Source organism: Tenrec ecaudatus, chromosome 9 (assembly GCF_050624435.1).
Source record: "Tenrec ecaudatus isolate mTenEca1 chromosome 9, mTenEca1.hap1, whole genome shotgun sequence".
Classification (NCBI taxonomy): Eukaryota; Metazoa; Chordata; class Mammalia; order Afrosoricida; family Tenrecidae; genus Tenrec; species Tenrec ecaudatus.
This window is the reverse complement of record NC_134538.1, coordinates 85,052,452-85,080,087: the sequence shown is the minus strand read 5'-3', so window position 1 is coordinate 85,080,087 and position 27,636 is coordinate 85,052,452. Positions and strand designations below refer to the sequence as shown.

General features: G+C 40.8%; 1 protein-coding gene, 1 non-coding gene and 1 pseudogene across 4 annotated transcripts in view; 2 read left to right on the top strand and 1 right to left on the bottom strand.

Moving 5' to 3' along the window:
- The window catches only part of KLHL7 (kelch like family member 7), a 64,305-nt gene extending 42,150 nt beyond the window's left edge, over nucleotides 1–22,155 (top strand). For all 3 annotated transcript variants that reach the window (XM_075558306.1, XM_075558307.1, XM_075558308.1), the window contains exons 7-11: nucleotides 4,485–4,627; nucleotides 16,155–16,395; nucleotides 18,243–18,444; nucleotides 19,398–19,495; nucleotides 20,704–22,155. In XM_075558306.1, the coding sequence (XP_075414421.1) occupies nucleotides 4,485–4,627; nucleotides 16,155–16,395; nucleotides 18,243–18,444; nucleotides 19,398–19,495; nucleotides 20,704–20,987 (968 nt within the window). In that variant the 3' untranslated portion in view covers nucleotides 20,988–22,155. The remainder of the gene's footprint in view (nucleotides 1–4,484; nucleotides 4,628–16,154; nucleotides 16,396–18,242; nucleotides 18,445–19,397; nucleotides 19,496–20,703) is intronic.
- On the top strand, nucleotides 9,122–9,229 carry LOC142457479 (U6 spliceosomal RNA). Its single transcript, XR_012786207.1, has one exon. It is a non-coding gene; the product is annotated as a U6 spliceosomal RNA (small nuclear RNA).
- Nucleotides 22,156–24,919: 2,764 nt separating the features above from the next.
- LOC142457392 (U1 spliceosomal RNA) lies at nucleotides 24,920–25,074 on the bottom strand (annotated as a pseudogene).
- Between the last annotated feature and the right edge of the window lie 2,562 nt (nucleotides 25,075–27,636).

The window sequence follows — 27,636 nt, the reverse complement described above, 5'->3', positions numbered from 1 at the left end:
TCCATTATCCTCTCCCTCCTAGTGTTACTGATGAGCCTGGTGCCAATCTTCTTTTTATGTGATTATTTAAAAATCTGTTTGTTGTTGTTGAATCCCTGGTATTTTGAAGATTCCCAGTCGTGAACCTTGGTGCGCAGCCTTTTTTTTAGTCATATAGGGCATTTTCACCATCTTCTCAAGTAATTTTCTCTGTCCTGAAATCAGGTCCCAGCTTAAGGATGCTTCCTTGAGGGTGTGGCCTTCTTAGGAGGGAGAAACAAGGAACTTCTTTCTCTCTGCCACTTTTTGCTTCCGTCTGTGCTGGAACCTTGCTGGGACTCATTGATTGCCTCCAGGGGTGGCCCCATGTAGGCCGGCCAACACAGAGCTGTGGCACCCTGCCCTGTATCCACCAGCTGTGGGTCCACATAACTGTGCCCTGGGATCTCCCTGCAGCTACATGAGTCTGAAGAGGGCTCTGGCCAGCATCGGACCTGTGGACTTGAATTGGACTGGACTGGGGGCCTTCTGGATTTCAAGTTGCTTCTTGAGAAAGCCTTCTTGTACATAGATGATGTCACTGGTTGGTTTCTCTAGACAACCCAGCCTAACATAGCCCACTGTGCCCTCGGGGCTCCATGTGCTTGTAAGCATCTGTTAAAATTATTACCTTTTCCTGAAAGTTTGAAGATTGTGCCAAACATTGCTATGATGGTGGTGATGGTATGTAATTTGGTGTGCATATTTAAGCCAAACACATGTATGAAGAATAGTACTGTAAATGCCCATGAACCGAGTTAGCCCCCTCAGAAATGAGTACAGGTGAAGTGTCTTTTTTTTTTTTTTTCTGAGCGTGCCCTCTGGAGCACCCCAGTTGAAGCATCTTAAGAACTGCTTTCCTCCCCCTTAATCACAACTCCTTCTCTTCTGCGTGGACGGAGTGTGGCATTTGATAACATAAATTTCTAGGGTAATTCAAAAAGTATTGCTACTAGAATCCCGTTCATACTTGCACAGGTTTATTCTAAACAAGATTTAAACATGTCTGTCTGGTCGGGATGGTTGCAGACAAGGTCTCTCAGGAACCCACTTTTCTTAGTCTTGGTTCTGTTAGGTGCTATCAAGTTGGTTCTGACTCATAGTGACCCTGTGTACAACAGAATGAAAACTCCACTGCTGCCCCATCTCTACAGTTGTTCTTGTTTGAACCAATTGCTATAGCTACTATGTCAGTCCATCTTGTCAAGTGCCTTCCTCTTTGTTGCTGACCCTCTTCTTTCCCTAGCATGATGGCCTTCTCCAGGGACTGGTCTCTCTTGACATGTCCAAAGTATGTGAGATGAAGTCTTGCCATTCTTGGTTCTAAGGAGAATTCTGGCTCTACTTCTTCCGAGGCAAATCTGTTAGTTCTTTTGTCAGACAGTTCTTTTGCTACTTTCTATAGTCTTCATGATTCAAATGTGTTGATTGTTCTTTGGTCTTCCTTATTCAATCCCCAACGTTCACATGCATATTATTGAAAACACCATGATTTGGATCAGGTGTACTTTACTCCTAACAATAACATCCTCACTTTTCAACATTCTAACAAGGTCTTGTACAGTAGCTTGGCCCAATACAATGCTTCATTGGAGGTCTTGACTTCTACTTCCATGAGCACTGATTACGGATCTAAGCAAGATGAAATCCTTAACAGCTTCAATCTTTTCTCCATTAATCATGATGTTACCTATTTAGTTCAGTTGTGAAGATCTTTGTTTTCTTTACATTAAGTTTTAATCCGTTCTATAAACTGCAATCCTTGATCTTCATCAGCAAGTGCTTCAAGTCCTCACTTTCAGCAAGCAAGGTTGTGCCATTTGCAAATTGCAGGTTGTTAACAGGCTTCCTCCAATCCCGATGCTGCACTCTTCTTCATGTAATCCGGCTTCTCCAATTATGCTCTTTAGTCTCACTAGGGTGCCTTAAAATGGATAATTTGGGGGCCATGAAAAAACAATTTCAAGATCAGGGTTAATACAGAATTTTTAACAAAACTCAAGTGGGCATCTTCCCAAATCACTGAAGCTTTGCAACAAGTCTGCGGGATTGCTGCCCCACATAAAATGATAGTTTTTAGATGGATTAATGTTTTGGCTTTTTTTTAGGGGCTCATACAACTCATCACAGTCCATACATCCATCCATTGTGTAAAGTAGAAAGAAAATGTTTTGAAAATGATAGCAACAAATATGCTTGACACATGGATGGATGGATGGATGGATTGTGATAAGATTTGTATAAGCCCCCAATAAAATGATTTTTTTTTTTTAAATAAAAACTACTCAAATCTGGCTAGATTAGAGGATGTATACTGGTACCGATAGGAACTGGAAACACAGGGAATCCAGGACGGATGATCCCTTCAGGACCAGTAGTGAGAGTGGCAATACTGAGAGGTTGGAGGGAGGGTGGATTGAAGGGAGACGTTGGACAGTGTAAATATTAACAAAATAATAATTTATAAATTATCAAGGATTCATGGGGGAGGGGGAAAATGAGCTGATGCCAGGGGCTTAAGTGGAGAGCAAATGTTTTGAGAATCATCAGGGCAACAAATGTACAGATGTGATTTACACAATTGATGTATGTATGGATTGTGATAATAGTTGTATGCGCCCCTATAGAATGATTTTAAAAACAGCTACCATCTTATGTGGTGTAGATAGTGGCACACGGAATTCCTCATGGGGAGGGTTAGAGAAACGGAAACACCATCTTCAGAAAACTTACATAAACCTAGAGAGCCGGAAGGGGTCTATGATTTTTTGTAGTAAAACTTTTTTTTTAGTTCCCCCTGAATTAAAAGAGTATTGTTTTACATGTTCTTAAATGTACAGAAGATGATGATATATTGTTTCATAATGTAGTCATTCTTCTATATCTTGCTTTTTTTATAACTTTTCTGGTGAATGCATCAAAGTTGACAGGACAGGTCAGTTTTCCATTCATAATTTACATGCATAATTTACATTGTAATAACGACAATGGAACATCATTTTCCCTCTTCTTCAGAATTAATTGAATCAAAGACTGATGTCTCAGAAGTGAATGAGTTTTAAGAGTCATTCACTAGTTTCTTAGGTGTAGACAGATGAAAGACTGTCGAGACCAAGAAATGGCTTGAGATTAGGGCTTTCCTCACATGCATCTCGTTTTCATACCAGTCTCATTATACCTCTGTTCCAGAACCAGGTGTTTTCCTGACCTTAGACTTTTACTGGACTGACACGATGGCAGAGTTTACTTTTATTTCTTCACACCTGGTGTGAAATTTTGAAGACACCTAGACAATCTCAGATACTCATAGAATAAAATCCATTATCTTTTCATTTTCCACACATTTCTGAAGCTGTTTCATAGTGCTCATTTTTTTAATAAATAATTTTATTGGGACATAGTGGGGTTTTTAAAATCATTTTATTAGGGGCTCATACAACTCTTCTCACCATCCATACATACGTCAGTTGTGTCAAGCACATTTGTACATTCGTTCATTCTTAATGCAGATTCTGAATTGGTTTAGAAACCAGATAGCAAGATTATTTCAAAAGTGTAATCAAGTATGAGGTTTAAGCTCTTATTAAGTAGCAAGTTTTGTAGTTTAGTTTCTTTGACTTGCCAGGTGTATTATAGGGTTTGGTTTGGTTTTGTATGTTGCATTTTTAAATGAAGAATAGCCTGTTTAGGGTCTGGCATTCCGCTTTTCTAACAAGTGCTCAATGTGCTGACCCTGAAAATGTTGGAATCCTGTCTAAAACGGTCACTTATTTAAAGAGCTCTTTAAATAAATAAGTAACCGAATAAATAAATAGATGCATCACTCTTAAAATAGCAGAAGGAGCCTTGGTGGCTTAAAGGATTCAGTAGTTAAGTGGTTAAAGGATTCAGCTGCTAACCAAAAGGTCAGTTTTTGAGCCCACCAGCTGTTCTGGGTGAGCAAGATAAGGCAGGTTGCTTCTGTAAAAGATTCACAGCCTTGGAAACCCTATGGGATTCAGCCTGGGAGGTTGATGAGTCATGATGCATTTAACTGGTGGTGGATGAAATAGCAGTGTCTGGGCCCTAAGGCCAGAAATACCATTTAGTGGGCCCATGATAAGATCCAGGTATAGATATTTTCTTAGATCTCTTAGGTGATAATAACCTAGAGTTGAGATAGGCACTTCCTGGGTTAGAAGGTCCAATTTTCAATAATTAATTTGGTAGCTGTTACTTGAGAAGCCAGGTAAGTGGGTTAAAATATAGTAAGCGGCTTAAAATATAGTAATTGTTGAGAATACTAAATTAAGACTCAATTATTTATACTCATCTCTTGCCTCTTTCTCCTAACTCTTTCCTCAGGGGTTATAGAGAGATGATGAAAGATAAGTACAGAAATCAGTGCGCTTTATGGCTAGGTAGTTTGCTTTCAAAGCATTAAAGTGCTGGAAGTTCTTAAAAACTTGCTGTGTGTTTTTCTGCAGGTGGGATGAGGTACCATCTACTGTCTCCTGAGGATCGGGAAGAACTGGTAGATGGAACAAGGCCTCGAAGAAAGAAGCACGATTACCGCATAGCTCTATTTGGAGGCTCCCAACCACAGTCTTGTAGATATTTTAACCCAAAGGTAACAAATTTTGCTCTTGCTTTTTTGTTTCTCAGAAGGTGCTACACACCTGCTGCCACCTGCAGTGATAACTCACAGCTCTTCTCCTTACTGCTGTGGAGTCCATTTTGGCTCCTAAGTACACTATAGTCCATACTGTAGGACAGAGAACTGCCCCTGTGGGTTTCTGGGTCTAAATCTTCACAGGAGCAGAAAGCCTCATCTTTCTCCTCTGGAGCACCTAGAGGATTCAATCTGCTGACCTGATTAGTGTCCTTTCCCATATCTTATAAGATACATCGTGTTCTCAGTTTCACAGATACAGAAATTGAGGCTTTAGATTTGATGTCGTCATTGGTGTCCTTGAGTCCACTCTGACGCACAGTGACCCTCTGTAGCACAGAGGGAACCACTGCCCAGGCCTGCACCGTCCTCACTGCCGAGGCTACGTTTGAGCCCATTGTTCTAGCCACAGTGCCGGTCCATCTTGTTGATAAGTCTTTATCTTTTGGGCTGACCATGTACCTTGCCAAGCATAGTGTTCTGATAGCATGTCCAAAGTGTGTCAGACAACGTCTAGAAGCCTCACCATTCTAGCCTCTAAGGATCCTGTAGTACTGAATAGTACCCATGATCCCAAAAAAAGGAAACGTAGCCTTCCTCGTGTGTGTCTCTTTATGTTTAACAACCCTTTGCTTCCCTCACACCTCCTCTTTTCATTAAGTGCCATTTCCAGAAGAAAACTGCTTTGAAAGGTAGATGGATCCCCTGCTATAGTAGTGTTTCCATGTACAATCACACAGCCATTCTGGAAATGTTTGAGAAATTCAAAAAAAACAAGGGGGAAAAAAAAAGATGAAAGGACCTTTAATTTCATGATAAGTATTTTCTTTTTCAAGCAAACTCTGAAATACTAAAAAATTATAATTGTACAAATCACTAGTGTCCGGATGTTGATGGTTATGCCTCATTATGTAGCGCAGTGTGGATTTTGGTAATGAAGCTAAGTTTTGGAGTAATCTCTTATTTTAAAGTAGATTACTTTTGTGATATGCAGAGTTAGGAGGCAGGGAGCACTGTCTCTAGAATAAGGTGATGTGAAATGACCCTTTGCTCTTTGTGTTTGGTCTTAACATGTCGTTCTAACACTTTCTTCGATTTTCTTTTTTTTTTCAATTGAACAGTTGACAAAGGTGCATATTCTACACCATCCTGGAAGTGAGACTGTAACCTCAGGAATCTTATTTGATGCTTCCTTTGCTCTTTAAAATAACGTGTATTGAATGCTACTTTGTATATTCAATCGTACGTTTTTGGTTTTCAAGTAGAACATTTCAAATAACTGAAGAATTGACTCCTGCTTTTCAAAAAAAAACTCACTCAGTAAAGTTAATTCCTGAAGCAAGCACTATTAGAATTCCATCACAATATTTATTAAATATTTATGTTAAATGTGCCTACCCCTCCCTTATTTTTGTTACAAAAATTTGTCTTGGAAATATTTTGCCATTTACTAAGACTTGTCTATAATTTTTCATATTAATCATTTATAATATAATTATTGCAGGGGCAGCTTTCATTAGAAATCATTTACCTTGCCTCATCCAAAGTGAACAATAGTTTATCATCTGATTTAAGTAGACTACTTACTAAACAGGATTGTATAGTAATTATTTTTAAATTCTTGTGCTTGCCATTTTTCGGAAATGTTTGAATGGTATTCGCTGTTATTCAATGAGACCCACCCATATGTGCCCTATACCTGCCAGGAATGGTGGTTTGTTTTTTTTTAATTGATTTCCTTCAAAGAACATTTTCGGTAGTAATGTATAATTATCCAGAATTAAGCCAATATACTTGTTTTTTGAGCCAATATACTTAGACACTATTATCTCTATGATGGCAGGAGGAAATGTATATTAATTACTGGCTAGAAATGATCAAAAAGAAAAATCTTAATCTTTTCTCTGAATATTGGCAGGAAACTACCTCTTGGCTCTCTATTTTAAAGGTAAATTATACCATTTCTGTTAATTCTTTCACACAGCCTGCTGAGCCTCTTCCCTCCCACTGCACCACACCTGTTTGACAGTTTCTAGTGCTCAGTGATTGATTACTCAAAGGGCTCTCTGTGTTCATTGTTCTATTTCTTTAAGTACTGGAGTTCTCAAATGGATGGATGGTAATGTCTTATGTTACCGATGCCTAAATTAAAGTTGGCTTAATTGACTGATTTTTCTTTAGCCTCCTCCTGTCTTCTGAAAAATGAGCTAGGACTGAGAGACTCCAGGTATTCTGCATATTCCCTGCCAAAAACAAAAATGAGAGCAGCGAGCAGAATGAGAGGGCAGTCTGTAAAGAAGGCACACAACAGTAGAGCATCATGTTTGTGGGTCCATGAGGATTGATGGCATACAGGGAGGACCTTTCCTTACAACTCTAAAGTCGATTTTAGTGCCTGTCGGTACTCAGTTTGCTGCAGCTTTATGTAGCATTTCATAGTAGCTTTTATAGGACTGAATCTTAAAAACATTTTTTAAGTAGCTTTCATAGCAGTTCCTACTCCTGGCAACCCAGTGTGTGTGTCAGTCTTGAGTTTGCTTCATAGGACTTTGAATGTCTGATTCTTTGGAAATAGATTTCCAAGCTACCACTGGGTGCTCTTTTACCTCCAACCTTTAAGTTAGCAGCACATCCACTGTTTGCAACAGCCAGTGGCTTCCATCCAAAGGTAGACAAGCTCTAAACCCAAAATGAAGTTACCTGCAACTCGGGACACGTCTTTCTGCCAGAAATAGTGTTTTTAAAGGTCTCACAGTACCTTTTCTCTTAAGATCAGAGCTACCTTCACCTCCTTACTTCCTTCTCTCAGTAAGAGATCTTCTCACCCTGAAATCCTGATGAAAACCGTCTATTATACATTGCATGAGTCAACCAAACATGGGATTTGAAAGGATCCTGTGCATAAAGCAAGCATGAGTATTAAAAAAAACGGTGTTACATTAAAAAAAATAGATAACTTTTATAAGAATGCGTGACTTGCACCCAGTGGAAGAGTTCTCTAGAAGTAGGAAACGGGGTGAGCACCTTGGGAATGATCAAGCGCTTCCATAGGATCCAAAATGAGCAGCAGGCAGTCCTCCCAGGTAGGCGGTCGATAGTTCTTTTTCCACGGGCTGGAATCCAGGTGTGGGTCATCAAGGGTCATCCATAAGCTTCCTTAGTTGTCAGCATAATAAGCATCAGGGGAGGAAATGGAATGGAACCAGTGTTCTTTGCAAGTTGTGCACAGTGAACTCATGTATAAGACGACAATGGAACACCCTCTAAAGTTAATTCTCGGTCAAGTGCTCCATCTTCCTAGAATGTTTTCCAAACGAGGACTAGTGAAATCTTTAGTCTATTTCTTGTCCCAACATCAGCCTCACAGCCCCTTCCATTCCACCTGCGTGCAGTGCTTGAAGTTTTCACCTTCAGAGACCTGTTTACTCTTGTGTTGTCAGCACATCTTCAAGAAACCTCTAGTACAATTATAACTAGCCCGTCATCAAATTCATTCTCCATTGGCCACAACAAGTCGTAGTTTTCAGACATGAACAGTCAGTCCCCCTAAAAGACGCAGCGTAGAAACAGAGCAGCCTGTATTCGATTGAGGACTCTAAGTTGGAAAGAATAAGGAATGCCGGTGCCGTGCAGTGGTTTGTTTTTGTTGTGTTTCTCAAGGGGTTCTAGCCACCCTGGCAGCGAAGCCCTGGTGGGATGGTAGGTTATGCCTGGAACGAAGTGCTGTTGGGCTGCCAAGGCTAGCAGGCTGAAACCACCAGTTGCTCCTGGGAAAACAACTGGGACTTTCTACTCATGGAAAGAGTTACAGGCTCAAAACCTCCACTGGCAGCTCTCCCTTGTCCTACAGGCTTACTGTGAGTCTACATAGACTCTGTCACACTGAATTTTGGGACATGGGTTAGAATTGACTAGCTGGCAGAGTTTAGTTTTTGATTCAGCTTGGCAGTAGCCCTGGGGGTAGTGTAGTGGTTACACATTGGGCTGCTAACCACGAGCTCAGCAGTTTGAAACCACCAGTCACACCGAGGAAGAAAGATGAAACATTCTACTCAGCAAAGAGTTACAGTCTCAGAAACCCACAAACTCAGAAAGTTCTACTCCGTTCTGTAGTGCCACTATCAGTTGGAATCGACCTGATGGCAGGAAATGAGGTAAGCCAGCCTGGCAGACAAGCTTTCCTGGGAGTAGCTGGAGGGAAATGGGTGCATGAATCCAAGATAATGGGAAAAGAATTACCTGAGGGCAATAAATTACCTCTGTTAACGATATTTCATCACCTGAAAATAATATTGGCAACCTCTGGTAATTGTTATTCATGAGGTAACCTAAAGACAGCAAGATCCCAAAAGTATTAAATTATGTTTAGTGTAATATTGTGTGTGGATTACTTTAGTAATTGATGATCCAGGTGTAAGAGAATTATCCTCAACTCTTACAGGCAACAATATAGTGCTCGCTTCAGCAGTACATATGCTAAAAATTGGAACGATACAGAGAAGATTAGCATGGCCCCTGTGCAAGGATGACACGCAAATTCGTGAAGCGTTCCATATTTTTAAAGGATAGCAAACGGGGGAAAAAAAACAACAGAAATACATTGTGTGGTTAGCTGGTTGGAGAAGTGCTTTTCAAACAAGTAATGTTTTAGCATATATGCCAGTATCCCAGCTCATCGGGAAGTTGGAGTTTGTGGGACTGGCAGTTGCACTGACCACTGATGGGATAGTGAAGACATGATACAAACCTGGCCTCCAACTTGCTGTGTGTGAGGTGATTTCCTAAAGATGGAGCGGATAGCATGCAGGCTGAGGGCAGCCAGGTACCCAAGAGCCTAACCAGTTAAATGTCCCAGTGCGTGAGAGGCCCCTTTGGGTTGGATTTGTCAGTGAAAGCTTCATGGACATTGTCTAGATGGAGATTTATTAGGAAGAAACCAAATCCACTACCTTTTGAGTCTATTCTGACTCAGAATGACCCTGTTGGACAGGGTAAGCCCCCTCCATAGGGTTTTCTGGACTGAATCTCTACAGAAGATTGTCCAGAGGTAGGTTTGAACCACTGACTTTTTGGTTAGCAACCCAGCACTTAACACACTGCACTGTCAGAGCTCCTTACCTTTGACTAGAAGAAAATAAGAGAAATATTGAATCCTAGGTGTGAATGTATCTTTTTGGCTTGATTTTTTTAAACTATTATTATAACTGTTCATAAGACTCTAAAAGTATTATAATAGTGAATTCAGTCATTAAATTATGTCTTTTTTTCTTTTGTTCTGCCTTGTTTTTTAAGACTGCTGTTTAGTAGAGTACTTCAAGTCTTGGTATGTGGTCTTACACAAGTCACAGCCTTTCAAAACTTCAGTTTTGGGTTCTACAAGAAAAAAATAATTAAGTTGGATTTGTGTGAATACTGAAGGAGAAAATGGTGTTCATCCAAACTGCTGTTTTTCTTTCTTTGCTCTTCACTCACTTTCCATTCAGTTCTTCCTTACTGCCTTTAGGTTTTCCAGTTTTCACTTATTTAATATATGAAAAGGCTTCTTATTCCACCCTTTCTTGTCCCCTCCTCTTCCCTGGCACCTGCCCTAGCTCTTCTCAGCCTGTTGGACAGCCACATTGTCTCATGTCCTTTGTGTGGCTGAGCCCAGAGTGAATGTTTGCCCCATTAATAAGAATATTCTCTAAAATATAGCCGTGCATTCTGGGATTTGAGATCATTGTTTAAAGTGTAATTTGCCTTAACTATATCAAGAGTAAAAATGAAATAACGTTCATTTAATGGCTTATCTTCTGTATTGGTAAACTGACAGGCTTATTTTCCTACTACCGCATTTCTTTTTTTTCCTCTCCCCCTCCAAGAGTGCTCTTGAGTGTATTTTAACTTCATTTTTTTTAACTTCATTTTATTCATTCTTGAGTTTCTAAATTGTGTAGTTGTGATTTTGCTTTTTGTTTTAGTAGTGTGGTTGGGGTTTGAAAGTAGAAAGGCACGTGCAGCCCCAAAACACCAAACCAAGCTCAGTGCCTTCTAGTCGCTTCCAACCCATAACAACCATGTAGGATCGGGAGACCGACCCTATGGGCTTCCCTAAGGGTTTCCGACACTGGGAAAAAGAAAAAAAACCTGCTTTTTTGTTTTGTTTTTTTAATGGCAGTGTTTATTTGTCTTCCCTCTGTTAAACCCTGAGCCAGTTACTTTGCCCAGGCTGCCCGGGGTGGTGCAGGGAAAGGAACATACATGACAGACACGAGGCAGTAAACTGCTGGAGGTGGAGACGGCTCCATCACATGGCGAAGAAAATGAGGAAGGCCGCCATTAGGTAAAAAAGCCCCGTGGCAAAGCCCAGACTGGCCTAGGACAAGAGCTGCTGCTTCAGAGAGGGGACCCAGCATAACCCATGACGAGGCTCCCAAACACAGTCCCAATGCCAGCTCCAGAGCCCGCCACTCCAGCTGTGGCAGCCCTGGCCCCAGTGAACTTGGTGGCTGTGTCAGTGTCCCCTGAGTTGCTGCTGGTTTGGATATAGCTGGGACTCGGGATAAGTGAGGTCAGGGAGTATGGGACCGTCCAGCTGCTGAAGCACTCATCCTTCAGTGTCTCAGACAGTGGCTGGCTCAGCCGGTGGGAGGTGTTTCGGTGGAGATGAATTTGGCACAAAGGCACATTTTTAGAGGATGACGGGCTGTAGCCGGAGAGCTGCTCCTAGTGCAGAGAAAACAGACTGTCACTCTTTAAAGGACTGGAAAGCCTACCTGGTCTTTCTGCCTCAGTGAAGTTGGTAGTTTCGAGCTGCTGACCTTGCTGTTACCACTACAATTTAGTAATAATAATGCAGTAATTAGGAGCCCTGGTGTAGAGGTCACGAGTTGGAATGTTATCCCCTTGGTTGGCAGTTCCAAACCACCAACAGCTCCTCAGGAGAAAGACTGGGCTTTCTACTCCCATACACCATTACAGCCTCAGAAACCCACAGTGGGTCGCCATGAGTCAGCAGTGACTCCATGGCAGTGAGAGAAAGAAAGAGAGTCCTTAATTAGTCATTCCTTTTGAGATGGTCTCCAAGGAACCCTGGCAGCACAGTGAGGAAAGCATCAGGGCTAAATGAAAGGCTGACAGTCCAAACCTACCAGCCACACCAGTTTGCATCTATAAAGATTTAGATTTAGTTTTGGAAATCTATGGAGCATTTCCCCATCCTATGGGTTTCTGTGAGTCGAAATCGACTTCGCGTGGATTGGAGCCTGTCTCTTAGCCTCACTTCCAACTCCTTTTTAATGTTAACTAATTCTTAATTGCTGAGAAATGCCCATTTATGTTGTTTGTTTCTAATTCAGACGAATGTACCCAGCCACCTGCAGCAACACGGATCATGTTTCCCGGGGTTTTGATGCGGAACCCTTTATTATCTAGCTACAATATATACTTGTTGAAGGATTTAAGTCACGGGATTATTTTCTCCTGATAACCAATGACTAAATCTGTCATGTCTGGACTCCAGCAAGTGACCGCGTTCCAGCACTATTGGTGAGACCCTGTGGAGTGGAGGCACTTTCCGAATGGGTGCCGCCTCTGAAATTACTTGGCACACACCAAGCGTTTGCTACAAGAAACCCGGATTGCCTTACTGAATGTGGGATTTAGAAGGAAGGAAGCAGTTATTTCTAATCTGTCCTGTAGTGAAATTCAGTCCCATAGTACAATAACCATATATGAATCTTAAGTATTAAAGAAAGCTCTTACATTACTTTTAATTTCACATATTTATTAAAGCTTTAACCGCCATTCTTTTTTTAAAAATCATTTTATTGGGGGCTCGTACAATTCTTTTTTTTTTAATCCTTTTATTAGGGGCTCATACATTCCTTGTCACAATCCATACATCCATCCATTGTGTCAAGAACATATGTACATTTGTTGCTATCATCATTCTCAAAACATTTGCCTTCTAAGCACCATTCTTAATCTCTGTTGTCAGAAACCTGTTTTTCTTTTCGGAATCACATGCCTGATACATCTTATTCTTGCTTTTGCTTTCAATAACAACTGCATAGCGTAGGAAATTCAAATAGAGCAAGATATGAAGAAGAAAGCCTACGTACTCCTAGTCCTCGGTAGTTTATGAACATCATTCCAGCCCCGTGTTTTTACAGGTAGAGGATCATGCTATACCGGCTAGTTTCTTTTTTTTTTTTCCAGGCTAATTTCTAAAATATGTTTTACATCCTCGTCATTATATTATAGAAATAATTCACCACTTTTTACTGATGTGACCTTTGTTAAGGTAGTTTACATCTCTCCAGTTTAGATTTCTTGTCTGTAAAATGAGAATATCGCTTCCTAAGCTATTGCGGAAATGAAATGTTTTCCTTTATTTCAGTTGTAGCTGAAGTGCTCAATAACTAATAAGTTGATAATAGCCATTTATTTAGTGATGCTCTCAATCAGTTAGATCCTAAAATCATTGGACTTGAGGGCTGAAAGCGAGGGTGGAGGCGCAGGAGAATCTTGAGATCATCTCGTTCAAGCTATTTTACAAGTAAGAAAACAGATGTCCCATAGAAGGGAAGTGACTTACTTGAGACCCCTTAAGAGAGAGCCTTCACAGTAATAGATTTTTTGTTATTTGATGCCTGATAACTGATCCTATCAACGCCTTATGATCACACAGGCTGGTATGCTTCTTCCATGTGGGATTTGTTGCTTCTGAGCCAGATGGCTACTTGTTTATCTTCAAGCCTTTAAGACCCCAGATGCTATATCTTTTGCTAGCCGAGCACCATCAGCTTTCTTCACATTTGCTTATGCACACACTTTGTCTTCAGCTATTATGTTGGGAAGGTGAGCATCATAGAATGCCAGCTTAATAGAAGAAAGTGTTCTTACATTAAGGGAGTACTTGAGTAGAGGCCCAATGTTCATCTGCTACCTTAATACCGAACCTATAAATATATGCACATATCTATTTTCCTATCATCATATATAAATATATTTACATATGTACATGTCTGTATTTAGAAATCTATAAATGCCCTTTGCTTCCTAATTTTTTATTTTTCCCTCTTGTCCCACTATCATGTTCAGCCGTTTTGGGGGTTTCAATAATTCCTCCCAGTTACAGTGCCCTTGATCAAGCCCTACCAGGCCTCCTACACCCTCCTCGCCATCAACTTTGGATCACTTGTTCCCTTGTCCCTGGATTTCTTAACACCCACTTCCTTTCCCCAAGTACCCTACTTCCATGTCTCCCCGGAACCGTTGGTTCCCTTGTTTTCTCCTCCAGATTGTTTAGCCCACCTAGATAGACCTGCAAAGATAATAATATGCACAAAAAAACAAGACAGAGCAAAACAAATCAACAAAAGAAAAAAAAACAACAAAAGAAAAGCCTGTCAATAGTTCAAGGTCTGTTTATTGACCTTTCGGAGTGTTTTCCAATCGAGTCTGATGGGGCGCCACGCCCTGACCCCAAGTTCTATTTTTGGTATTCTCTGGGAACTTCTTTGCTCTGTTCCCCTTGCTGTTCTGTTGCACACCCTTAGTGTTTCACCTCAGTGTGGTGGGGTCTGTTCTGTTGCACACCCTTAGTGTTTCACCTCAGTGTGGTGGGGTCAGATCGGGTGCAATTCCTGCGCTGTGTCTCCAATGTTGTCCCTGTAGGGCTATGGGTCAGTGAGGGACGTCGTGCCTCATAGTGGGGCCAGCCCTATGGTCATCTGTGCATATTTGTCTGGGCAGGAATAGTGTCCTCGAGGCTTGGTGGACCAGGATGTGCTCCACTCTCTTGTTCCCCCTTCATTTGCTCCCGTGTGCTCTGATTAGACATGTCCCTCTCCCTGAGCTGCAGATTAAGGGCTGTCCTCTGATGTGTTTTTCTGTTGGTAGGGGGGTACCGTCCACATAGTTTGGTTTGGGGCTGCCCCCTCAGACCTAAAGCCCCCTTGTATGACCAACTTCTTCATCCTAAAATTAAAGAAGAGCATAGAAATAATTTTCTCAAGGTTATTTTTAGAAATTACAAAGATGCTCCGTCTTGCTCTCTAATACCTTCAGTAAATTGGGTGTGAGGATGCCGAGAGCTGAGGCTCACTAGGTTAAACATGTCTGTCTCTGGTAATGAAGTTGGTCAGAAAGGAAGAGTTCCAGAGAACATGTAGAAATATTTCCCCGACTTCCAATATTCACTGTGTACAATGGAAGGTTCAGCAAGTTAACGCTGTAGTTCTGTGTGCCTGCCATGGGGCATCCCTCTGGGAGGTCCAGGGGACACAAGGCCCCCATTGGAGAAGTAGCACCCTAATCGGACTATGACTGGTTTCCTAGCCACCTAAAGCATCACCAGGACTCAAAATACCCTACGTTGTAGGGATTCGTTCAAGGTAGAGAAATGAAGGAATACTTAAGAAACTATCCCATGATATCTTGTGATACTTTAATGTACCGTATAAACTTGAGTATAAGGCAAGTTTTCTGGCTCATTTTCAATGCACTTTTGTGGTAAAATTAGGTGCCTCAGTGGATATTTGGTCAGCTTATACTTGGGTATATATGGTCACTGAATAATGGGTAGCTCATATAAGAGGATTTCCAAAAGTTCATGGAATAGAAAAATAGTAGAATTTTTCCATAAACTTTTTGGAATCTCAACATAATGTCACAGTTATAAAATTTTCTCAAAAGGCCAAGCTTTGCCATTTACTCAGTGAAATCGGGAATTATCTGGATTCTGTCTGACTCTTCAGCAATCTTCACAGAGCAGAAACTATCGATTTTGCTCCCAAAGGAGAGGGGGAGCTGCAGTGCTACAACTTCGGGAGTGGCTCTCTGTACGTGCACCCCTGGCAAAGGAGACAGGCGTGGGTCCTTGATGTCATCAAACGTGATACAGCAAGTGTGGGGCCAGAAAATAGTTGTTAGTATAAAAGAGTGAGCCTCAAGCAGATATCCAGACTACTCATAGCAGTTGACTCAACTGAATGTAACAGAATTAAGCTTCACCAAAATCCACAAAGTACTCTTAAAACTTTCAGGCTTTCTGCCTCAGACATGGGTAGGATAATGGCAGTTGGAACCTCGTATTATACAATGATTCTTTATAAGGTTATGCGCTGGTGGGTTGGGGGGAACACACATAGTTACATTGTCTCAAATGTAAACCTTGGTCAAGCTTTGAAAACAAACCCAGAGTTGGGTACCTAAAAACGTTGCTGTATCTTTACCCTCAATAAGAGAAGGAATAGAAGTCAGCCATTATCCAAATGCATTTAAGTTCATTTTGAAGCAAGATGGGACCCAAAGCAGTTCCATATCTCCTCTTGCCTGTGCCCCAGCTTTCTGAAGAAGGGATACAATGTAAATGAAATACTAGTCTCCAGCTAGTATTTCTGAGTACTCAAGTAAACTAACACATTCTTGTATTTTCCAGAAGATAATCTTAACATTAGATTTTTCCCTATTGAAAGCTCCCTGTCCTTTGCTGTTACAGGATTATAGCTGGACTGATATCCGATGCCCCTTTGAAAAGCGAAGAGATGCAGCTTGCGTGTTCTGGGACAACGTTGTGTACATTTTGGGTGGCTCCCAGCTTTTCCCTATAAAACGAATGGACTGCTACAATGTAGTGAAGGACAGCTGGTATTCTAAACTGGGCCCTCCCACCCCGCGGGACAGCCTTGCTGCCTGTGCTGCAGAAGGCAAGATCTATACTTCGGGAGGCTCTGAAGTAGGTAAGGACAACTTCACTCTTGGGCAGGGGCAAGGGTTTCACCGCCACAGATCCTGGGGCTCCCTTCCTGAAGTACACAGCTGGTGCTGTTTGTCCAAATACAATCCAGAAGTGCATCTGTCACATTTTTTTAGCCCATTCATCAAAAGCTTACCAGACTCCTTTATAAATCAGTAATTTATAATGATTTCATCTTCCTGCATTATGTTTATGACACCATCTAAATTTGGATGTTAGATTGTTTTGTGTACATGCCTTAGTTATCTAGCTGTCTCTAACAGAAATAGCATAGGTGAGGGGCTTCAACTAACCAAAATGTATCTTCTCACAGTTGAGGAAGCTGGGAGTTTGAATTCAGACTGGCAGCTAAGGAGAAGCGCTGGTGAAGTCCGTCGTTGCCCCTTTCTGCACCTGTAGCCCAGCATTCCTTAGCAAATTTCCACGTGTCTTGGCATCAGTCTTACTTTGGGTCTAGAAATTTCTCAGCGCAGGGACCCCAAGTGAAAAGAGACACTTCACTCTTGGCACTTTTTCATAGTGGTATCAGATCCAGCTGGGTTTCCTGACGTCTCTCTCCTTTAATCTCTTGGGAGTTCAAAGGTGCTGCAGGCCATACCCTCCACAGGAAAATTCCTGACTGTGAGACCAGAACCATCCCCGGGCTCTGGGGTGTTGCATCCCACTGGGAATCCTTTCACAGTGATGGACTTCTCGCACCTGTCACCCCTTCCCTAAGTTTACAGAACTGTCAAACCAGAGAATCATGGCACAGCCAGGTTGACACATAACGTGGGGGGACATGGTTCAATCCATGACAACGTGTGATACAGTGGAGCATGAGAGCCACAACTCCATGAGACTGCCTTTGTTCTTCCAGGTGGTGCACGTTTTCCATCTTTGACAGGGTGAAGTCTTCTCAATTTTTGTAGCTTGTTGTAGAGGAAACTATTCAAAATTTACTTGCTGGCAGGTTTCCACTTTACATGGGCACTGAAGTTCACCGGTTTTGCTATATTAGCTTAAAAGATTTCAGAGTTTGTTTTTATCATAGACCCTTTACAAATTCTTTATTACATTCAAGCTTTCAAATTATCCATCCTTTGTATCAAAAAAAAAAGCACGAATGATCTTTGTTATTTGCTTTATTAACTTTTGCCTCTGTTGACTGGCCAGGGGTATTTTGTCCTTCACAATCAGAACTGGGTGTTGGAGAAACAACCTTTCTCATTGATGGGTACTTTGTCAAGTGTCCAGTGGTATCTTTTCTCTAAGTGAGTATTGTGAAGACGAGACAAATACGAGCTTGACTATGCCTGCATCTTCTCAAGTCGTTTGCCATGAGTAAGTCATCCGTGTCGCAGCTGCACTCTCATTCTGCGACCAAGCCCTATTGTTGCATTCCAAAGGTCCCCAGACATTGGCAGTGCTTCTTGACTGCCAGCTCCATCAGTTTCAGACTGCAGACATTGGTAACGTTTCTGAAGTTCTTCAACTGGTAATGTTCTTGTTTTTCTTTTGAAAACAAACCAATTTCTTCTAAAGTTCAATTAATTACCAGTAAATCGATCTTTCCAATAAATCCTTCTTTGGAATTTTCATGGATCAAGACAAACGGTGCTAGCTTCTTCTTTGTAAGTGGAAAATAAGAATATTTACATTTTGAAAAACCATTCCTATGTGTTTCTGCTATTGTTGATTGAGGTTAAAGCTGATTGATTATACAACCTTAAATCCTTCCTTGCCACAATTGCTGGCTCAGTTCTATTTTCAGTTAACGCCAAACCACCCACCCACAGACACTAGCACATACCCACAAAGTTAAGCAACCTGGAGCCCTTTCTTTTCCAGGAAACTCTGCTCTGTATTTATTTGAGTGCTATGATACCAGAACGGAGAGCTGGCACACGAAGCCCAGCATGCTGACTCAGCGCTGCAGCCACGGGATGGTGGAAGCCAATGGCCTGATCTATGTTTGTGGTGGAAGTTTAGGGAACAATGTCTCTGGGAGAGTGCTGAACTCCTGTGAAGTTTATGATCCTGCCACAGAAACGTACGTGTCCATTTAAAATTCTTAGTTCACTGTTAACTGTTAGTTGAAGGGCGGGGGAGGGTGTCAAAAAGGCAGGAGGAACCCACCCACCAGAACATGTTCCTTCTTGGACTGAGAATGCTCATGTGCTTTTGAAGATGCCTGGGTCAGTGTCTGTTTCCAGTCTGGACCCCTACAGCAGGGTGTGTTTCCAAGGGGACCTCTCTTTCTGGTCCTTGTAGGGTACGAAGTGCCATGAGTAAAATAAGTCCGATTGGTCAGCCAAACACCAAAAATACCTTTGACAGGTCAAGAAACCTAGACAGGAAAGGTGGGGGGTGAGGTAGGCATGACTTCACGCTCAGTAGCCATTCTGCCTTCAAGTAGGAGTACTACTTACCGGATTGAAGCATTGCTAAGTCATGCCCCTGAAGAATATCTTTGTGTTCATGTACTTACAAAAGCATATTTGCAAATATGAGTCAACACGGAGAAGTAAATAACTGCTTTAAAAAGACAACACACTAGAGAAGTCACACATACTAAGTAAGCCAGGTTTTTTAAACACTGAACTTCAGGCTGGTGAAGAGCAGGATCCTAGAAGTACAGAGGCACTTTCTTTTGGTAAACTTATTTATTTGCGGGATTTTGGGGGGTGAACCCCTATTTTACAAATTATTGTGAATCACAGGATATGTATTTTCTCCAAAAACATGTTAATTATCTCTAGACCTTTTCTGTTTCTCATGTTCTCTTATATCCTGAGTTGAAAGAAATAAGTCCCTTTTTACTCCATCTATAAGTAAGTCACCATGCAACCATTGTTTTCTAGCTTTCCAGATATGTTTCTCGGTGGGGGGGGGGGTTGAGTGAGCACTTGATTGTGATAACAGACATTTCTAATAAATGAACCTAAGAATCCTCTAGCTCCCTGTGAGTGAGCACACTAAAGTACTTTGTTGGCTTTTTTTCAGGTGGACTGAACTGTGCCCAATGATTGAGGTCAGGAAGAACCATGGCCTAGTCTTTGTAAAGGACAAGATATTTGCTGTAGGAGGTCAGAACGGTTTAGGTATGTGTGAGTTCATGGTTCATCTTCCTATTAAGACTTGCCACACATTATTAAAGCATTTCTTAAAATCTAAAGTGTATGCCCCATACTTCATTATAGCAATGTTTCTTCTTTCTGGAAACCGAGTGCACTTTATGAAATGTTGCAGGACATTTATCATCCCTGTCCAGGAAGTGTCAGGAGGTATCTGGGAACAGGTGGCGAGCCCGCTGAGATTACCACATTGTCTGGAGGCCATTACTGACACTTCCTGGACAGGGACGATAAATGTCCTGCAACATTTCATAAAGTGCACTCGGGTTTCCAGAAAGGAGAAACATTGCTACAATGTTCCCAGATATCTCATCAGCTTTAAGAACTTTTGAGTAATAAATAATTGATTTACACCATTTTTTAATTTCCTAATACAGGCTTTAGGACTTGTATCCAGGCACTGAATAGCAGTTTCCTAAATATCTTCCAACATTGAATTAAAGCATCAATATTCTTATTTATCAAAATGAGTAAATTTGACCTGCTCTTGGGTAGATGTTGGATGACTAACTGAAAGTTCGGCGATTCTCGCAGCTCCTCAGGAGAAAGAAGAGGCTGTCAGCTCCCTTGGTTGTTTACAATCTCAGAACCCCTTTATTGGGTCACGATGAGTCAGAATCAACTCTCTGGGTGTGGGTCTATTATATGCTGAAAAATTCTAAACACCTTAAATAATAGGGAGTCTAGACTTTATGTAGAGCTAGTCCACAAACTTCATTTTACCCAATTCCTGTAAGTTTTACTTTAGTTTAACAAAGAAATTGCTTATTTCCCTTCTGTTCTACCACATGGCTGTTTCCTATAAAAGATCAATGGTAGAAGAAAATTAAGGTATTTGAATAATTATAATCAAAGTTAATCACTTGGGGAAATTCACCCATTTCCTTTTCAGAATATTAAAAAATTCATTTATAGAATAAATATCAATATTTGAAAATTCTAAAGCAAAAAGTGGATATTACATTGGAGAATGGTAAAATGTTCATGGTAGAAGTTAGGTGGTGAATATATGAGCATGTGCTGTCTTAAAACTTTTCTATGTGGTTGAAAAATTGTTTTTTTTGGAAAAATTATTAATACGATGTTGGGAAAAAGTAAAAAATATCCCTTTACGAGTGCTTCATAGAATTGTACTTAGCACTTCTTATTGCTCATGATGTGTTAATCTTTTGAAGGTGGTCTGGATAATGTGGAGTATTATGATATTAAATTAAACGAATGGAAGATGGTCTCGCCAATGCCATGGAAGGGTGTAACCGTGAAGTGTGCAGCAGTGGGCTCCATCGTGTATGTCTTGGCTGGTTTTCAAGGTGTGGGTCGACTAGGACACATCCTTGAATATAATACTGAAACCGACAAATGGATCGCCAACTCCAAAGTCCGAGCCTTCCCTGTAACAAGCTGTTTGATTTGTGTTGTTGACACTTGTGGAGCAAATGAAGAGACCCTTGAAACATGAAGACAAGGAGGGGCCTTCAAGATTCATCAGAGACTCAAAATGTGGCCATCAGTGCTTTGTTTCAAGATTTTAGTTACAAAATTTTGGTTTGGAGTTTTCTTTTTTAAAGGAAGTTTGGAGTAAAATACACTCCTTATAAAATATGTTTGTTCTATATGGATTTTCTTACTTGAATAGAGCATTTTATTTTAGCTGGCCACATAGCCAGGACATATTTAGCAAGAGAACTTGAAAAATTATCAGCATCTGGTATAAATTTGAATTCTTAAATGAGTTTCACGTTTGTAACTATGATTGTGGGAGGTTGGCTCATTGGTGAAGCAGTCTCGTTCTTAGCTCTAGGTTCTGTTTTAGTACATCACAAAAGTGCTCTCTAGTTTGAGCTGTTGTTTCTGCTCAGTCAGCGACCAAGAAATAGTATAAATTTCAGGTCAAGGTGGGCAATTCTGGTAGAATAGCTGAGTCATAATTTTGCTTGCCTTTATATGCTTCATTTAGTACCAAACATGGTCCACTTTAAAAAAACAAACAAACCAAAGTGTGCCGAGGTACACATCAGATACTCATAATTCTTCATAAATAAATTTTTATGGAATTGAAAGTATACCCACTTCTTATGACATATATATTCAATTTACTTAAATATATCGTGTTTTTAACATGAAATACCCAGCTCAGCACCTGTCATTAATTCATTTCACCAGTCATTCTTATTCCGTGTTTAAAAAATGGTTCTGTGTCTTCAGTCTTTACTGTTGAGTCCCAATAAGAATTATTAAGATAAGTTATTTACAACAAATTTCTAGATCACTACTATAACACTGTTATACCAAATATCAGTGTTGACTTTGAACTTCTTAAAAGATTATATGGCTTTTTTTGTTTCACCCTAAGGACACATCAAACGTAAATATATATATATATATATATGTGTGTGTATATATATATATATATATAAATTCAAACCAGTGATTGCTGAAGGTTTTGTAAAAATTGCAGTTTTAGATATGCATCAAATCTCATTGGTGGTTCTTATGTGGTCACTAAACCCAGCTACTCTTTTCGTTCCTAGTAATGTTTCGCCTTTAACACAATGTTAGAACAAGCCATGTGTAAAGCTGTCACTATCGATGTTTGTATCTAATAATAAATATTTTTTAACTTAAAATAGACTGTCCAGTTTTTCATTCCTTGTTATAAATATGTTAGGTTGTAGATTTTAGATTTTGTGAAGCAATGCTTCTATTTTAATCTTCTTTGTGTCCTTTCTCTAGGTTTGAAGTAGTTTTGATCCCTTAAAAATGTTAAAATGAAAAGGAATTCTTGCCCACCACTCCCCACTTACCAAATATACCATGCTTGCCCTCCCAAACGGCAGGCACCCTGATCTTTGCTTCTTGAATTCCCTGCAAAGTCTAAACATGGGCATGGAGGAGAAGCCCGTGTTGCAGTGGGAGATCGATTAATACAAAAAGATTGACCAAACAAGGGAATAGATTAAGGACTGAGAAAACCAGATTTCTCATTCTCAAAAAAAAAAGGAATTAAAACTGTTGGAGAAAAATAAACATGAGTCTTATGATACTGGATTTGAACTGGAGGTTATCAGTGTGAACTCTGCGTGTGTGTGTGTGTGTGTGTGTGTGTGTGTGTAGAGAGAAAGAGAATATAATGGGCAATGGGCTTTAAAAAGTTTGTGGGGAAAATGAAATGAAAAGCTAATGGAATGTTGTCTATAGACTTGTATGTATGTATATATATTATGTATAGAAATATATCTTGTTTTAGTACATGCATTATATTTACAAGCATTCCCTGGCAATGTTCATGAAAGCATATGGGCTCAAAAAGACCCCAGTAGCAGAGATCACACTTAGCCCAGATCTTGGCTCTCAGTATCACCCAAAGGAATCACAGCTCTCTCCGTGATAGAGAAAGTCTCTGGGCCAGAAGTAATCACTGAAGAAAGGGGAGGCCTTGGGGTGCAGTGGTTGCAGGTGGGGCTGCTAACTGCAAGCAGTTGAAAGCCACCAGCGGCTCTCAGGGAGCAAAACCGGGTGTTCTCCTCCTGTAAGGAGTTCAAAGTCTCAGAACCGCACAGGGGCAGTTTTACTCTGCCCTTTAGGGCTGCTACAGATTAGAATTGGAGATTTTTTTTTAAAGGAGCCAGCATAAAGGAGTTCTCACTGTCTTAACTGGGGGACAACGGAAGCATCAAAATGAATAACTGCCTTTGAGTTGATGCCAACTCAGCAGTGACAAGGACAGTCTGATGAGTCACCACATACCAGAAATGGGGAGGCCTGAGGCCATGAGCCTGACCACCCAGGACTTTGCCATATAAGGACGTAGTTGCTTCCTAGCCAACCAGGGACCACCGCCTCTTTTCCTTTTTTTTGAAAACAGCTTTGGGCTCAATAGCTTCTGCCAGACTCAAAAAGCCTGCAAACTCTGGGCTAGCGCTCACTGCTTTCTCCTTTTGGGTAGTTTAAGCCCGCTGGGGCTGACCCCCGTGCATCCTGACTTCACTGCTCAGTAACCCTGCTGTGCTGCCTTCTACCTGTTTGTTCAGTCTCTGCATTGCCATCACACCACTGCCCCTTTCCGAAGGCCGGCGGTGGCTGTTTCTGCCCGGAAAAGGGGTCCCCCTACTGTAATAGTGACCCTATAGCATGGGGTAGACCTGCCCGTGAGCGTCCCAGGCTGTAAATGTTTACGGGAATAGGAAGCCCCATCTTCTGAAAATGAATGATAGCAACAGATTATAATCCACTGAATAACATTGAAATGAATGTGTATGTACTGATCAGAATAAACACATGAATAAAAGTTTAATGAAAAAAAAAAGAAAAGTTTAATGAAAAAAATGTAGTTTCAAAGCATCTCCCCACAAAATGCTGATAAATAACAGGAAAAAGGAGTGTGGTACCTTCGGGAAGTCCGTTGACCTCGTGAAAATGCTGTGACACTGAAAGGTAAGATTTTTGTGGAATCAATTTGAAATGGGAGCTCATACAGATATTCATGCAGTATGTGCATTGTCCCAAATCTCTCCCGGGGCAAGGGGACAGAGGGCCTGGCAGGCATGGGCGTTCGGTGAAGTAAAGGACTTGTGCTTGAGGTCTGAGGACAAGGAATCCGTGGCAGCAGACACAAGGGTGAAATAGGCTGAAGCATTAGCAGTGAATGAGTGGCATTCTGAGGTGGTTAACAAAGTGCTTTGTCAGGGGCTGATTTTCTCTTACACTTCCAGTTTTTCTTCTTGCCAACAGCTCCTCCAACTTTGCTACAAATTTACGAAGGGCCGTTCATGGGAAATGCTAGTGTGAGACATTTTGGGAATCAGGATGTGAATTAAGATTTAATATACATTTGTTTTACATGTGTTGTAGGGGACAAAAGAAACCCCCAATTCAGATTTAATTTATAGAGACAGGAAAATCATCCATCATGAGGGAGACCATTGGCACAAGGCCACAGTGGTGCCCGAGCACAGTGGTGTCCGAGCATCGGCTGCTTAAATAGCGCACGGGAGTACAGGATACTTGGCTGCAGATGAATACATTACAGTAGCAGATGGAACTACAGAAGCGGGAATGAGGCCATGATTGGTGCACATGCATACATTATGTTAGATCAATGGTTCTCAACCTTCCTAATGCCATGACCCTTTAATATAGTTTCTCGTGTTGTGACCCCCAGACATAAAATTATTTTCATTGCTACTTCATAACTGTAATTCTGCTACTGTTATGAATTGTCATGTAAATATCTGATATACAAGGATGCATTTTCATTGTTACAAATAGAACATAACGGAACTTTAGTGATTAATCACAAAACATTATGTAATTATAGATTGTGAAATATTTCTAATTAAATAAATAAAATTTTGTCTTGAAGCATGGGTAACAGTCTTTTTTCTCTCTTATCAGGAGAGCGTGCAAATGCAGTCCCCCACTACCACAAATTATGCAGTCAAGTTTCCCACATTTGGGGAAATTGCAGGGGTCTGTATATCCGGAGTGCAATGAATAAGCCTCGAACCACCTTCGTGATCATGGTATCTCCCCTGCCAAGTAAGTATTGGGTAACAGTCTTAATGTAACAACAGTAAACTTCATTGCTACATTTTGTGACAGCATGTGTAAAAAGCCAACGTCAGTGGGAAGGTTGAGATAGCTTCTTTCTCATCAGATCAGAAATTCTGGGGCAGTCTGCAAGAACATAACGAAGATCACCTCCCACAACACGTCCGCTACTGTACTTAGACTTGATAACCAACAAGCTGGAAAACCCTGTTTCAGAAAGATAACGTTGTTGGAAATGGAAAAAGGCACAACACAGTCTCAGAACAGGATATGACTGAAAACACTTGATCCAGAATTTTATAACTGGTATTGTAGAGAAATCAGTTCTCACTGCATCGCTATTGATAAGTTCAATGAACTCCTCTTGTGTTATCTCAGGAACATCCTCAACTGTAACTGTGAATGGGCTTCTGGCAAGTGCAAATGGGGTGTCAGGTAGATTTAGAAAGTATGATGAAATATTGTCTGCAAGCATGTGCAAGTGTTCTTTCACAGAAATTATCATCGTAATCCTTTTGTCTGGTTCAATGTCATGTTCCTCAAAGAAGGCAGATAAGGTAGGCAACATGTAAATTTTATTTTAATCCGTTTTTTCCCCCCAAAGCTGAAGTTTCATTTGGAATGATCAGCTCTTTTCAGACACATAGAGGCATGTTGCATTTGGTCCTTGCAGTGATCAATTTAACTCATTCAAAATGGCAAAGATGTCAACCAAGTAAGCTATTTTCTGCAGTTCAATTTTATTACTGAAAAGTGCTTTGAACTGCACTCTTGCTTTCTGATTAAAAAATGTTTTGAGTTCACCACGAAGCTCAAAAACACATTTTAAAATTTTTTCTGTGGACAACCATCTCCCTTCAGTGTGAAATAGCACAGCATTATTCAGTATCTCCAACTCGTTGCACAGTTGTGAAAACAGTCCACTGTTTAAAGTGCTCGCCTTTACAAAATTGATAGAACTTAGAATGTTTTTCATTAATTTTTTGTAACTCTTGTGGCAGCATCTTCATTGCTAATATTTGCCGATGAATCATACAGTCAGTTCTGATGACTTTCGGTGACTCATTCAGCACCAAACATTGAAATCCAGATCGACATCCTAGCATAGCTGGAGCACCATCTGTGCAAACACCACAAACCTTGTCCAAAGAGATCTTATGGTCTTTCAGAAACGAACCAACTGTGTCAAATACATAACGTGCAGTAGTTGTCGTTTCAAGAGGTTTGCAAAAAAGAAACTCATCTTTAAAGTCGCCATTAATATACCTCACGTAAACCAGTAACTGTGAACAGTTTGCAACATCTATAGATTCAAGCTGGATGTTAAATATTGGAAGTGGATCAGATTTAATTTCCTGGATAACCTGATCAAGAATATAAGCAGACTTGTCATCGATTCTTCTGTGGACAGAGTCCTGAAATAAGGAAATTGCACTCAATTTCATAACAGATTCCTCTCATCAAAATTCAAACAATGTCTTTGACCGTTGGCAGCAGTAAATCTTCAGCAGTGGTGGGAGGTTTCATAGCGCTGGTGATTCTGAGTGCAACCAAATATGAAGCTTCAACAGCTGCTCTGTTTGTGGTGCTTGCCACCAGTGTCAAGTCTGGCTTTCTGGAGTCCATCCGCTTTGCTTCTAAGACAGTCGACATCCTTGCTGGCAAAGCTCGGATGCTTGCTATCAAAATGGTGTTTAGTTTGTTTGACTTCATAGATTCTGTTGATAGAGCTTCACAACAAATAACACATTGTTGTTTCTCAATTCCTGTTGTGATTATTGAGGTGAAACCATACTGTAAAAATTCCTCACTATATTTTTTCTTAATGCTCTTCTCTATACAATCCATTGTCATGGGATGCTTTGCTACTGAAAAGAATATATAACAATCGCTTTCATAATACAAAATATGATGCATGGCATAGTTCAGTCAATACAATTCATTAAAGCTTCCTATGGTTTACCATTGACCATCCCCAGGGAATGCTGAAGGTGAACATTGGGGTCAGGGCGTGGTGCCCCAAAAGACTGGACTGGAAAACATTCCTAAAGGCCAACAAATGATCCTTGAACTAACTACAAGCTTTTCTTTCTTGTTGTGTTTTGTTTTGTTCTTTTGTCAGTGGTTTGCTGTTGTTGTTCTGTTGTACATTGTTGCTCAGTTTTGTTCTGCCTTGTTTTTGTGCATGTTATTATCTCCGCAGGTCTGTCCAAATAAATAGGCTGGATGAACAATCTGGAGGAGAAAACAACGGAACCAACAGTTCCGGGGGGACATGGGAGAGGAGGAGGTGGGGGGAAAGAAAGTGGTGTTAACAAACCAGGGACAACGGAACAACAAGTGATCCAAATTGGTGGTCAGGTGGGTGTGGCAGGCCTGGTAGGGCATGATCAAGGGTAATGTAATGAAGAGATATTGCTGAAACTCAGGTGGGGACTGAGCATGATAGTAGGACAGGAGGAAAGTCAAGGGAAATAGAGGAAAGAGCTAGGAGGCAAAGGGCATTTATAGAGGTCTAGATAAAGATATGTACATATGCAAATATATTTATATATGAG